The 13233-nt window shown below is 29.8% G+C and overlaps 1 protein-coding gene across 1 annotated transcript; it reads right to left on the reverse strand.

Moving 5' to 3' along the window:
• Positions 1 to 2724: 2724 nt before the first annotated feature.
• On the reverse strand, positions 2725 to 13078 carry LOC143085316 (cathepsin O-like). The gene is made up of 9 exons (XM_076261587.1): positions 12899 to 13078; positions 11026 to 11128; positions 9052 to 9160; positions 7440 to 7505; positions 6661 to 6817; positions 5722 to 5837; positions 4149 to 4312; positions 3510 to 3602; positions 2725 to 3171 (listed from the first exon to the last, which is right to left on the reverse strand). The coding sequence occupies exons 1-9, from the start codon at positions 13055 to 13057 to the stop codon at positions 3134 to 3136; spliced, it is 1005 nt and encodes a 334-aa protein (XP_076117702.1). The 5' UTR covers positions 13058 to 13078; the 3' UTR covers positions 2725 to 3133.
• Positions 13079 to 13233: the final 155 nt, after the last annotated feature.

A 13233-nucleotide genomic window follows, 5' to 3' on the forward strand; every position in this document is an offset into this window, starting at 1 on the left:
TAGTGACGTCATTGTTGGAATGCCACACTACGCATAAGCAGGGATATCCTTCACTGGTTATTTAAATCATTCTCAAAGATTGTGCACTTATTAAAAAATAGTATTTGTTAAATTTAAACATAATGATGTTTGCTGTAGATGATTCAAACATCAACATGCAATACTTTAATTTGTAGGTCAACAACTTTTAAAGTAAACAGGAAGTCCAGGGGGCTACATGAGATCGGGGAGAGAAACGATCTTTTCCATTTTTTTCTGTAAAACTCTGTTTTGAGAATCTTCCTCCAATTCAGGAGCACCTCAATTTATAAGCTAATTATCCACTAAAATAAACACCTAAAATGTGACATTTAGTATATGATAAGTAGTCTTCCATTAAAACTAAATTTTGTGTACCAACATAATCATTGTAATAGTTACAAAAAAAATTACAAATTTTGTAGTTTAAACCTATTTATTCATGAAATTTTACAAATATTTCAAAATGTAGGATTTGGAAACAAGCTTCACACAGTTTACATCAATCATATTGTTATTTTTATTAGTACCTGTATCCCTGTGATGAGAGATGTAACTGGGAACTTTATCAATGGAAATTTAAAACTGAATAGATTTTTCAGTCCTAACTTTCTTAAGAAAAAAATTTAAAATCTTAAGAGTACTGTCACAAAAAATGGAAAATGGCCCTAGCCTGCAGTTCAGTCGTACACTATTAAGATTTCAAAAATAATTGTAGTTGTTGTTAAATGACAGAATTCAACTAGTTGAATTTTAGATAATTAACTATCAACTTTAATTGAATGTTTAGATTTAGAAGATGCAGATCTCTTCCATTGGTCTAAATTGAACCCTAAACTAAAGAAACGAAATTACATTAAACAACAATTGATTTCAATAGTGTCAACCTTCCACATGTTCTAGCTGTTCTTTTTTTTCATTCTTTATATGAAGACTATCAAAAGATACCCTCCCCCCCCCCCCCCCCCCCTAAAAAAAAAAAAATGAAATAGAAACAAGGGCCGTCTTTCCCCTCAGAGCTATTCAGCTCTTTGATTTTTCAACATTACTGATGATTAGTAACACAAAGGGTGCTACATTCGGAGCAGGATCTGCTAACCTTTCCGGAGCACCTGCAATTGCTTTGTCTTTAGTTTTCCATGTTGTAATTTTTGTGTAATATTGTTTGGTCTGTTTGTCTTTTTTTTTTTAAAGATATCTTATATAGTTTATAAGATATCTCCCATAACATAACTTTCCATTTAAGGAATGACTGTAATATTTTTTCTGTCTATGAAGAAATAACATAAAAAAATTGGTGCACACTGAACAACGCACGTAGCAGGTTATTTTACAGTGTGCACCACATTTTTTATGTTATTTCGAATAGACAGAAGACACTACTAACTTCAATCATAATCACATTATTCCCTATTGTAGTATTTTAGTCAGTATGACTTTTAAGATGACAATACAAATACTAAAAATCTGGACTTTAAATAAGCCGTATAGGTACAATTTTCAATCTGTTAGCTGGAATGACGTACAACATCGAATCAAAGAATTCAACTTTATTTATAACTAATATAGGACAATGCTGTTGATTAAAAAATACTCAATTGCAGGCCCTTTTGATTTCTAAATATTTAATGTTACCAATAATTGATAAGTTCAAGGTTCGACGGGTTCAAACAGTAAGATTTTGAAAGCAGAGAAAACTGTGCATCTTATAATCAGCATGACTTTATCAGATGACAATACCAATACTAAAATTAGTCTTACGCATAGTTATATACTTTAATTCAGTCACGGGTGTGTTCTTGTTTTATATAAGATATAAAGTTGATAATATATCTCATTTATCTTGCATAGTTTATAAGATATTTTAAAAACTTTATTAAAGATCATGAGGTAGCTTATAAACTATATGAGTTATCTATATAATATGTAAGATATCTTGTATATTTTTATGAGATATCTTACACAATATATCCTGTATCTTATTTAATTTGCCAGATATCTCAAATAATATATAAGATATTTTATATATTCTAGTTTTTATAAAAGAGGGACCAAAGATACCAGAGGGACAGTCAAACTCATAAATCTAAAATAAACTGACAACGCCATGGCTATAAATGAAAAGGACAAACAGACAAACAATAGTACACACGACACAACATAGAAAACTAAAGAATAAACAACACAAACCCCACCAAAAACTAGGGGTGATCTCAGGTGCTCCGGAAGGGTAAGCAGATCCTGCTCAACATGTGGCACGCGTTGTGTTGCTTATGAGATAGCAAATCCGGTAAATAGTCTAATTTGGTAGGTCACATTTATGAAAGGGAAGGGGATTGTAGTTACAATGTTACGATGTTAGTCAATACTATCTAGGTTTTCCTGGTTTAGTGTTATAAAAACACTCCCTTCTATATGATACTTGGTTAATTAAGTCATATGTCTTTTATTGAAAGAAAATCTTTGGTTTGATAAGATTTTGTTTATACTTCGAACTGAATGGTGCAATGCTGTACCTTGATATTAATTGAAGACATATCTAGTGGACATCTTTGATTTATCAAATAAGCTAATTTTTCTCTAATTAATATCTCACATTCCTAGTAATAAACTGTATAGATGATTGTGTATGAATGGTCAAGATAAATAATTTTAGAATAAAAGGTGATTGATAATACGTGTAGTATCTACTAGAAAGAAATAAGATTATTCATGAAACAAGATTTTATTTCTTTTATAGAAAAATATATTTTTAACAATTTCATAAAACATTATAAATTATACATTATAGATTATATATATATATATATATATTATATATTTGCTGTTTTTCCTCCAGCAAATATTCAAATACATTAACACACAGTTTAAATATCCAACTCTAAAAGGGGGATGATGACATCAGCTTTTTGTTCCTATTTGACCATGTGAATTCAAATGAGTTTGTATGGGAATATTCCAAACATGGTGGGTGACTGTGTGTAGTGTTTAATGATTACATACAACAAAAAAAAGTCAAGATGAAAATAGTATGAATAGCTGCTAAGGAGCTCTAACTAAAAAGACAAAAAAGAAATACATGTAGCACCAATGTTTCCTTTTGCTTCCTATCTTCTCATTGAACTGTCACTGTAGTAACCTCTTCAGCAATACCTACAATATTTTTATCAGATTTTAAACATTTATATATCTTTAAAAAAAAAGAAAAAAAAAAGGTTTTTAATGCTCCAGAAATTGAACTGTTTGTAAGAAAAATAAAAATAAAAATTGGCTAAAGATTAATGTATCCTGTGTTTAATATTAAATACACGTACCGGTAGTAAGTCCTGAAAAAAATTGCTTGATATGAACACTTTTCTTTTGTTAATTGTTTATTGTAAAATATCTTTAAATTAATGCCAATAGGTCTTAAATACTACAGTACTAGTACATGTATATTTATAATGAAAATATAATTTTTAAAATACGTTATAACTCAAAAGAAAGCTTACCACACAAGTTTTCACCAATCTTAATGTACAGATAGCCTTTATGACCATAATCTGTTCCCCAGGAATTTCTTACAATATAATATGGTACATCACCTAAAATCAAAATATGGAAGAAAAAACAATATATTGACAATAATGACACTAACTGTGCTGAATTTGACTTGATTTAGACACAAAATTTCATAAGTTATAAAAGACTCAAAAAAAGCATCTACACAGAACATCTACCAACAGCTATTGACAAGAAAAAGATGGAACATTATTTGGAGTGATTAGTGATAAATGCCACTTTAACTTAAGCACTATATATTGGCTATATCATGGTGCTTTGAAATACCCAAGATATATGTTTAAGACCCAGAATTTTTTTTACTGCAATGAATTTAAATGTAGGATTAATTACCTACAACTGTCAAATTCAAGGGAATATTTTTTTCCGTATGAAACCAGATGTGATGTACTATGATTTGGTGGTATTACACCTTAATTATCATTTTGTGAAATCAGACTTGTTATGTTCAAGTGTATTTGCAGTCTAAGTTGATTCCATTTTCTCCTCTTGGGCTGATATTGAACCTAAAGGCTGATAATTCATCTGCGTTGACAAATGCCATGTAATAATCTGATAATATCACTCACCTGAGATATCATATCCTACTATTTGTACTGCATGGTTGATATGTGTCTCACAATGATATTGTATTATGCCACCTAAGTAATTGTTCCATGTAGTGGCATCTACAGCCACACTAACTGGTGAAGTATTCAATAACAGTAAAATTTTATCTTCCCTCCCAACTAGTCTGAAAGGAAGCATTGTCTCAATTACAAATCTACCATATCCCTTCTTATCATATATTTATATAAAATAATGGTATAATTGTACACTATGATAAAATTTACTTGTACATATAGATTCCTACACTACAACAGGTGTATTACGATATTTCTCCACTAGAGACAGTTAAATTTTATCATTTAAAGTGCAAGGCTTGCCAAGCTTTTTAAATAATTAAAATTTAACTGTCGATAGTGGAGAAATATTTGTAATACACGAGTTGTAGTGTTGGAATCTGTTTCTCTGATGATTTTTATCCATCAATTTCAAAGATTTTCAGAACTTGTGCTCTTCATATGCGACGTCATCAGGCATAGTCGCCTTTTTGCATGACGTCACAATAGGAAAATTCAGAAGAAAACAAAACATTTTGACGTCATAATCAAATTTCAACTAATCATTTAAATTGCCAAGAACAGATATTTCACTAGTGAGGAGAAATATTTTTCTCACACGGTTCAAGAAATGTGAAAATAGTACAAAAATTAGAGAAATATAATTATTCATTAAATTTGAAGAATTGCTTTAGCCGTGTGATATGACTTTTGTTATCAACTGCTTCTGTTTTATCTCAACTGCTTCAGGTTATTATCGCATGCCGTAACATTATAGCATGACATTTCGACATCAATTCCAAAAAGTACACATCAATCGTTCGTTTTTTTGTTGTTGTGTAAAACATAAAGTTTTATAAAATAGGGTTTGTCTGTATGTCTTCTGTTGGTATGATTAAAAAAACATAACATGTAATTTTTCAAATCAGACCCCTTATCAGCCCATGGTCAAACTCATCCCTGGAGCCTGCTGGCTGGAGGGCTGATATGAAAATGCCATGTTATGATTTATATCTATTTTAAAAAAAAAACATATGCATTATTCTTCTTCAGAAATTGGTTGTGAATGTATTAATCTATGATTATATATAAATATCATAACTAGATAAGATTTTTAAATGTTAAACCAGCTTTTACTACATTATCTAATTCAAGTGAAGTAGTTGTGTTTCATCAAATTATTGTAAAATTAACAGACTTAAAAATATGTATTCCAATATTCAATATTTGGTCTAACAATCAATCTTATTCATAGAAATGTAAAGGAGGAAAGATAAAAAGTTATACACACATGTGTTGCTGGTATGGTTAACTTTTTGAGAATGTTTAATAAATCAGTGGGGAGTAATTTCACGGATCTAATTAAAGATGTCTGTCAAAACTTTACACTGATCTTTTTACTTAATAATTTGAATGATGGTTAAAATCTAAATAAGATATGACATATTGTATGTTTGATAGGAAATATATGAATGGTTACAATATTCCTATGACATAAATGTATATGTTTTTATGTAACATCACTAACTTTTATGCCTACCTTTGAAAGTTACCTGACTTGACTATAACTCCATCACTGTTATTGACTATAATACGACAGGAATCAGATGTGTCAGTCAGTGGGTATTTTTTCTCAGTTGTTAGTGGAGACTGGGTCTGAAAACAAATTCCAATATCATAGCAAGAAAATATCATTATTTACATGTTTATGCATTTTTAATATACATGACAACAATATTTGGTGAATGATAATCTTGAATATCAAACAAGATGAGAGCTATCATACTGATATTATGAAGAAAGAAATTTTTGCTCAAATTTTTGTTGTTGTTTGTTTTACTTTTAAAAGAAAACCCATGCAAACACTGTTTTTATGGAACCATATGAAAATCAAAAAGCTGCACAAAGCCAGAAACTATCATCTGAGGAGTGTTTATGTTGCGATATTGTAAGGTATAAAAAAGAAAACTATCAATGTTTATATTAAAGAAACTCAATGACCTACTCAACATGAAGCTTAGTAATACTTCTTGTTTAATTAACTAAATGTTTTTGATTTAAAGTAAGGTGTTGAAGGCATTTATATGCAGAATAGAATAAAGAAGATAATTGGTATGATTGCCAATGAGACAACTAGACTTCACAAGAGACCAAATGACACAGAAATAAACAACTATAAGTTGCTGTAGAAGTTCATTATTAATATTGAGAATTGAAGTGGGGAATGGGTCAAAGAGACAACAGCCGAAGGCCACCTGGAATGAGTCTTTAATGCAGGGAGAAACTCCCACACCCAGAGGCGTGCTTCAGCTGGCCCCTAAACAAAAATGTATACTAGTTCATGGACTTCATACTAAACCAAAAAATATATACAAGAAACTATTGAATTGTTTATCACTCTTTTGTAGAAAGATGATCTGATGAACCATGCCATCTGAATAGAATAAAATATTATACTTCATGACATTGAATGACTTACATCTTTAAGCCACTTTACTGCTCGATATGGATCACCACCGCTACATCCATCGTTATATGTGGCACAATCAATAACTTCCTGTACGCTCAGTCTAGGGGGAGGTAATCCTGTCTGTATAGCTTTCATACTTTCTATAGTTTCTGTTGCACTGAATGCCCTGGCAATATAAATATAGATGAAATTGTATTATGTTTACCTGGATAATTCAAAAATGTGCAAAATTCCCACAGAATTGTGAAGAACATCAATTATTACTGTAAATACAGAAATAACACAGTAATCAAAGTACCTATAAACACTGAAGGGTAAAGATTGTGTTAGTTTATCAGTGGGAAGTAAAATTAAAGATTGCAGTGTCAATAAAGCATTGGTTGTAGTTGATTCAAATACAATTCTGGACAATGGGAGATAACTCAATATTTTAAAGATGACTAGATTTGCATTGTCTGTTTGGCTTCAGAAGTACATGCGTCGTGATAAAATGGAATGAATTAAGTTTTTTTCTGTTACTCATAAAGTTATTAGTGTGTAGCTTATAAATAATTTAAAATGTAGATACAGATAATGTTGAGATGTTGTTCATGTTTTATTTTCAGGTAAAATTTTCAGATAATACAATGTTCTTTGTTAATAAAATGTAAAATATAACTCACACCAATTAAGAAAAGGTGTTAAATATGTCTAATAAGTACTGACATTTGGATTATTATCTATCTGTACAGTTCTACTTACCAAGGATTTGTATATGTAAGTCTTACTATACAAATCTTTGCACTTACCAACATCCTCCACATTTCTTCTGATTCTTTACTGGAGTCACAAAGTTTATGTTGCTAAAATTTCTCCTGTAATACAAAAACTAGAATTAGGTCATGATTTAAATAAGAAGATGTTGTATGTGTGCCAATTAGACAACTCTCAATTCTAGTCACAAGCTATGAACAGTTAATAATTATAGGTAAGAGAACAGTCTTCAACACAGAGCATTTTCTCACACAGAAAAGCAAGCTATAAAGGCCCAAAAATGACTAGTGTAAAACCATTCAAACAGCAAAATCAACAGTCTAGTCAAATTTCTATACAAATAATAAGGAACAGATGACCACCTTTACACCAGACCTGCAGCATAACTCTTCAACTTAAGATATGGACTTGTCATAAAGGAACTTATAGACTATGGTCACTGATAATGTGTTTGAAGTTAAATATTTTGTCAAAAGGAACATTAACTATCATAAAGAAACAAAAAGACATATCTGTTTGAAAGAAAATTGATGGGTATATTCTGATCAAGATGTCAAATCTGTAAAAATCAGAATTCATTCCTTATCAAGGTTCTTATAGGTTCTAAAAAAATCTGTCTAGTGGAAGTTTAGTTCTAATGAGGAAATAGAAAATTCCCAATTTTCAAAAAAGATTAAGGGGCATAACTCTTGAATTCTAAATGCCAAAATCTTCAAAACTGATATGTATTTTATGGATCATAACATTGTTAAAATTGAAAAAAGTTTTTATCATCTGAAATTTATTTTTTAATTGGAAACCAAAACTAATATCAATTTTTAGATTAACCAAGTAGCACAATTCTTGAATATAATGGAAATCAAAGGCTTCAAATAAACTTGAAATTTATCTTAAAATAAGAAGGCATGCTCTGCTAAAATTTAGACAGTAACATCCTGTACATATTTTTAATTGTATATATATATAAAGAACGTTAAATCCTGTAAATAGCCAAGAGAAAACTTTCTGTGTTGTCCGACACTGCGTTAGTTTTCGCGTGACCTCATGCATTCAAAAATTGAATTCGGTTCATTACCTAGAAGAAGAAGAAGAAAGTGTTATAATTTTTTTTAATTTCGAGAAGTAGTACTTTAATTATCAACTAGTAACCAAACATGTGCACAGGGAGGAACCATGGAAGTAAAATAAATATCAAACTTTAATGAATGGACAAACTGACATACTTGTGCATCTATAACTAAAGCATTGCAATTTCACTACATGTATTAGATTATTCCACTACATGTATTAGATTATTTCACTACATGTATTAGATTATTCCACTACATGTATTAGATTATTCCACTACATGTATTAGATTATTCCACTACATGTATTAGATTATTTCACTACATGTATTAGATTATTCCACTACATGTATTAGATTATTTCACTACATGTATTAGATTATTCCACTACATGTATTAGATTATTCCATTTTTGATGTAGGCAGTTCAGCAATGTATTTAGGAAACATAGAATTTCAATTTTTTAGTTATTTAAATGAGTTACTATAAAGTCTGTGATATATTTTTGATGGTTGTTTGCTATACCTCAGTAGCAAGAAAAAATGAACGTTAAATTATTATCACATAGCCTGGAAATTACCAATCAACTCTTTTTGGTATATCCAATCTTCTGAAGAAATTACTTGGAGTATGATGCTGGTTTTCATCTTTTGTCTTTCTTGAAACTTTCAAGTCTGATAAATACTGATCTAAAACAAATTAATATGGTGTCAATTTATTGATATTTTATCTTGCATTGAAAATTCTGTATTTTACTAAGGTATATAAAACTATGTATATATATATATATATATATGTTATATTCACTATTACACAAATGTTCTGCAATGTTAAATGACAAAATAAGTCAGAATACATACATGCAGACAAAAGTGTAAGTAAAATGAAAAAAACAAATTGGAGACAGGGCGCAGCTTTATACGACCACAGAGGTCGAACCCTGAACGGTTGGAACTAGTATGGACACAACATTCAAGATGGATACAGCTCTGAATTTGGATTGTGATTAAATAGTTGACACAGCATAGGTTTCTGACACAGAATGAATGTGGTCTAATGAACTTAAAATTTTTTATTTGCTTTTGAGCAATTCACTTTGCTGTTGAATAATAATCCTCTCAAAAAACAAAAATATTTGAAGAAATTTTCTTTTTAATTTCTGAAATCTGAAAAAAGAAAAATTTTCTTGCTATTGCTGAATACTGTGCAATATTTAATATAATAATTTTGGATCCTGATTTGAACCAACTTGAAAACTGGGCCCATAATCAAAAATCTAAGTATATGTTTAGATTCAGCATATCAAAGAAGCCAAAGAATTTATTAATTTTTGTTAAAATCAAACTTAGTTTAATTTTGGACCCTTTGGACTTTAATGTAGACCAATTTGAAAACGGGACCAAGAATTAAGAATCTACATACACAGTTAGATTTGGCATATCAAAGAACCCCAATTATTCAATTTTTGATGAAAAACAAAGTTTAATTTTGGACCCCGATTTGGACCAACTTGAAAACTGGGCCAATAATCAAAAATCTAAGTACATTTTTAGATTCAGCATATCAAAGAACACCAAGGATTGAATTTTTGTTAAAATCAAACTAAGTTTAATTTTGGACCCTTTGGACTTTAATGAAGACCAATTAGAAAACGGGACCATAAAATTAAGAATCTAAATACACGGTTAGATTTGGCATATCAAAGAACCCCAATAATTCATTTTTTGATGAAATCAAACAAAGTTTAATTTTGGACCCTTTTGGACCCTAATTCGTTAGGACCAAAACTCCCAACATCAATCCAAACCTTCTTTTTGTGGTCATTAAAATTGTGTTAAAATTTCATAGATTTCTATTAAAACTTATACTAAAGTTATTGTGCAAAAACCAAGAAAAATGCTTATTTTGATACCTGTTTTTGGCCCCTAATTCCTAAACTGTTGGGACTAAAAGTCCCAAAATCAATCCCAATCTTCCTTTTGTGGTCATAAACCTTATGTTAAAATTTCATAGATTTCTGTTTACTTATACTAAAGTTATTGTGCGAAAACCATGAAAAATGCTTATTTGGGCCCTTTTTGGCCCCTAATTCCTAAACTGTTGGGACCAAAACACCCAAAATCAATCCCAACCTTCCTTTTATGGTCATAAACCTTTTGTTTAAATTTCATAGATTTCTTTTTACTTTTACTAAAGTGAGTGTCTTCGGACGACAACGACGACGTGATACCAATATACGACCAAAAATTTTCAATTTTTGCGGTCATATAAAAATTCATTATCAATTGTTCTGCTAAAAATAATGGTTGACTTAGATATTATAGATTTGTCTCCCCTTTCCATTCGTTAAATATATGTCTCCCATCACTATTAAATGAAAACAGAAATTCATAAAATTTGTTTCAATTTTCAATTTCGCCAACATTGAAACACTTAAAAGAGAGCTATACTATAAAGTTATAAATTACAATACATGTACAATTAACACAACAATGGTATATTATTGGTCATTGATTACGGTAGGCAGTTAGACAATAACTAAAATGAAGCCTACCTTCAAATTCTTCAGGTGAAAGATCAGAAAATTTAGTAGGTCCATAGTAGGCACTTAAATGTTTGTGAGTTCCATTTAGGAATCTCTGAAATTCGAAATTGGTCTGAAAATATAAAAAACTTATAGAGTAGTGAATCAAGATAAATGATAAACAACAAAATTACAAAACAGCAAAATATCTTTCTTTCTAAACTTCAATTACAAAAACAAATGAAAGAGTAGCATATACTTTTTTAACAGTTCCTTTGGATTAGGAAACTTTTCAATTATTTTTATTTTCAAACAAGAAGTTAATTTATTTAGTACACATACTAATAGCTTTATTGCTGTTCTTTGGATAAAAATTAATTATCGCTAATTTACAAATTTTTCCTTTGATCTTGCTGACTGATAATTTTCTTTCTCAGAGGAGTTGAGTGATAAAAAAAATTATCACTAGAACCTAAGGGCACACATGCCGTTGTGAATTAAATTAACAACGTCGTCATAGGTAAAATACCGATTATAATTGGTCATTTCAACTCGATTGCTTTTCTCACTTTTGCTGTACCAGCTCAAGCGAGAAAATCAATCTCGTTGAGATAACAAACGATTTAATCTATAAATCTTTTTTAAAAAGCAGTTTTTGTTGATGGTATTATTATTCCTGTGCACTAGATTTAAACTTGTTCAATTTTACATCTAAATTGCTAATTAACCAAAGCTGTAACTTAGCCATAACATATATGTCTAGATGTTACTGTGCATCTACAACATCAGACTAGTATATATGGCAAGCTCTTAATCAAATTAAAATAAATCCAATAGTGTTCACCAAATATCCTATAACAAAACAACACAAAAATCTACATGGAAAATTGTAAAAATGTAGGTACATATATGTATTATATATTTCTTGGTTTTATTTTAAAACTTTATGTATATCAAAACAATTTGTTATATTTTTTTCTTATTATAATCAGAGGTAGTTTTACTCTCAGATATTAAGTTTATAAATTGACATCCATTATTGTATATGTATGTCCTGAGTTAAAGTTTCATACTAAATGAAAAATTATCCTCTCTGATTTTCTACATGCAGACATCATTCTGCCTCAACTTTCTATCTTCATGAGTTCCTCATATATAGATGTCACATGATGGAGATTCTTGCTGCTGACCATATGTATGTAGAATATGCCACACTCCATCATTCTCAAAAAAGATTTTTTGGTAGATTTTAACAAAAATCTGCTAAAGAAGATAATCTTTCCCTTAAAATAAGTATTAAAATTTAAGATGCCCATTACACTGCCTTATTAACTTAAACATGTTAACATGGTTAAAGCCCCAGAAAAATTGCTTTCCACAAACAATTGACTTCTGCATATAGACATGCAAATAATTCAAAATGTGTTTTATGTAGACTTTTGCATCAGTGTTACCACCAATGCACTTGGGTGTACGTAGCTATCAGCAACTTGAACAAGATAACGTCACAATGCCTACATCACACTTCAGAGTAACCAAAAACACAGTTAAGCTTCAAACCATTGCACTTCAGTGTGGGCATCATGGATCCAAGTACCATTGCAGTTCAGAGTACTACATACATATAAACTTTCTACATGTAATGATGTTTCAGGTTCTGAGCTTGATGCCCTGTTTGTCATTTCTAATACTAATAGTAATAATTAATATAGTACACCATACTCCATAGTAAAATAATATCTTCTGATATCAATCAAAATGGATTAAAGAAAACTAACTTTATAGAACTTGTAATCAGTAATAAAGTGTACTGAACAACACTACTAGAAATATAATATGGAGTAAAAAAAACTGTGATATTGATAAGCTGAAAACAGTGATCAGGACATGGTTAGTTTTTTACCTTGTAGTTTTGATATTTTTTGTGGAACACTGGTGTTTCTGAAATGCTCTCTTTGTTAAATTTTTGAAGGTAAATACTGAATTCTTTAATCTCGCTGCTGTTCACTAATAAAAGAAGAAAATATAATACCAAAAACAAAGTGAAAGTGAAACTTGACATAATGCAAAACTAAATATAACCGGAACTCCGTGTAGAACACTTTTCCGGAACTAATCATATCATTAGTTGTTATCAGTTAGGTACAGATTTAAAATGAACATTTATAATCAAAGATAAATTATTTGTTCTAAATTATTTAACAAAATGAAAATTAACTTTCCTTAAATAAGTGTATA

Source organism: Mytilus galloprovincialis, chromosome 8 (genome assembly GCF_965363235.1).
Source record: "Mytilus galloprovincialis chromosome 8, xbMytGall1.hap1.1, whole genome shotgun sequence".
NCBI lineage: Eukaryota > Metazoa > Mollusca > Bivalvia > Mytilida > Mytilidae > Mytilus > Mytilus galloprovincialis.

Excerpts from the sequence above, each read along its gene's own strand:
- LOC143085316 (XM_076261587.1), bottom strand. The coding sequence starts at position 13,057 with ATGTCAAGTTTCACTTTCACTTTGTTTTTGGTATTATATTTTCTTCTT. Across the intron at positions 7,506-9,051 it reads ATACCAAAAAGAGTTGATTG|GAGAAATTTTAGCAACATAA; the intron begins GTAATTTCCAGG and ends TTTGTATTACAG. Across the intron at positions 3,603-4,148 it reads AGTAGGATATGATATCTCAG|GTGATGTACCATATTATATT; the intron begins GTGAGTGATATT and ends TTTTGATTTTAG.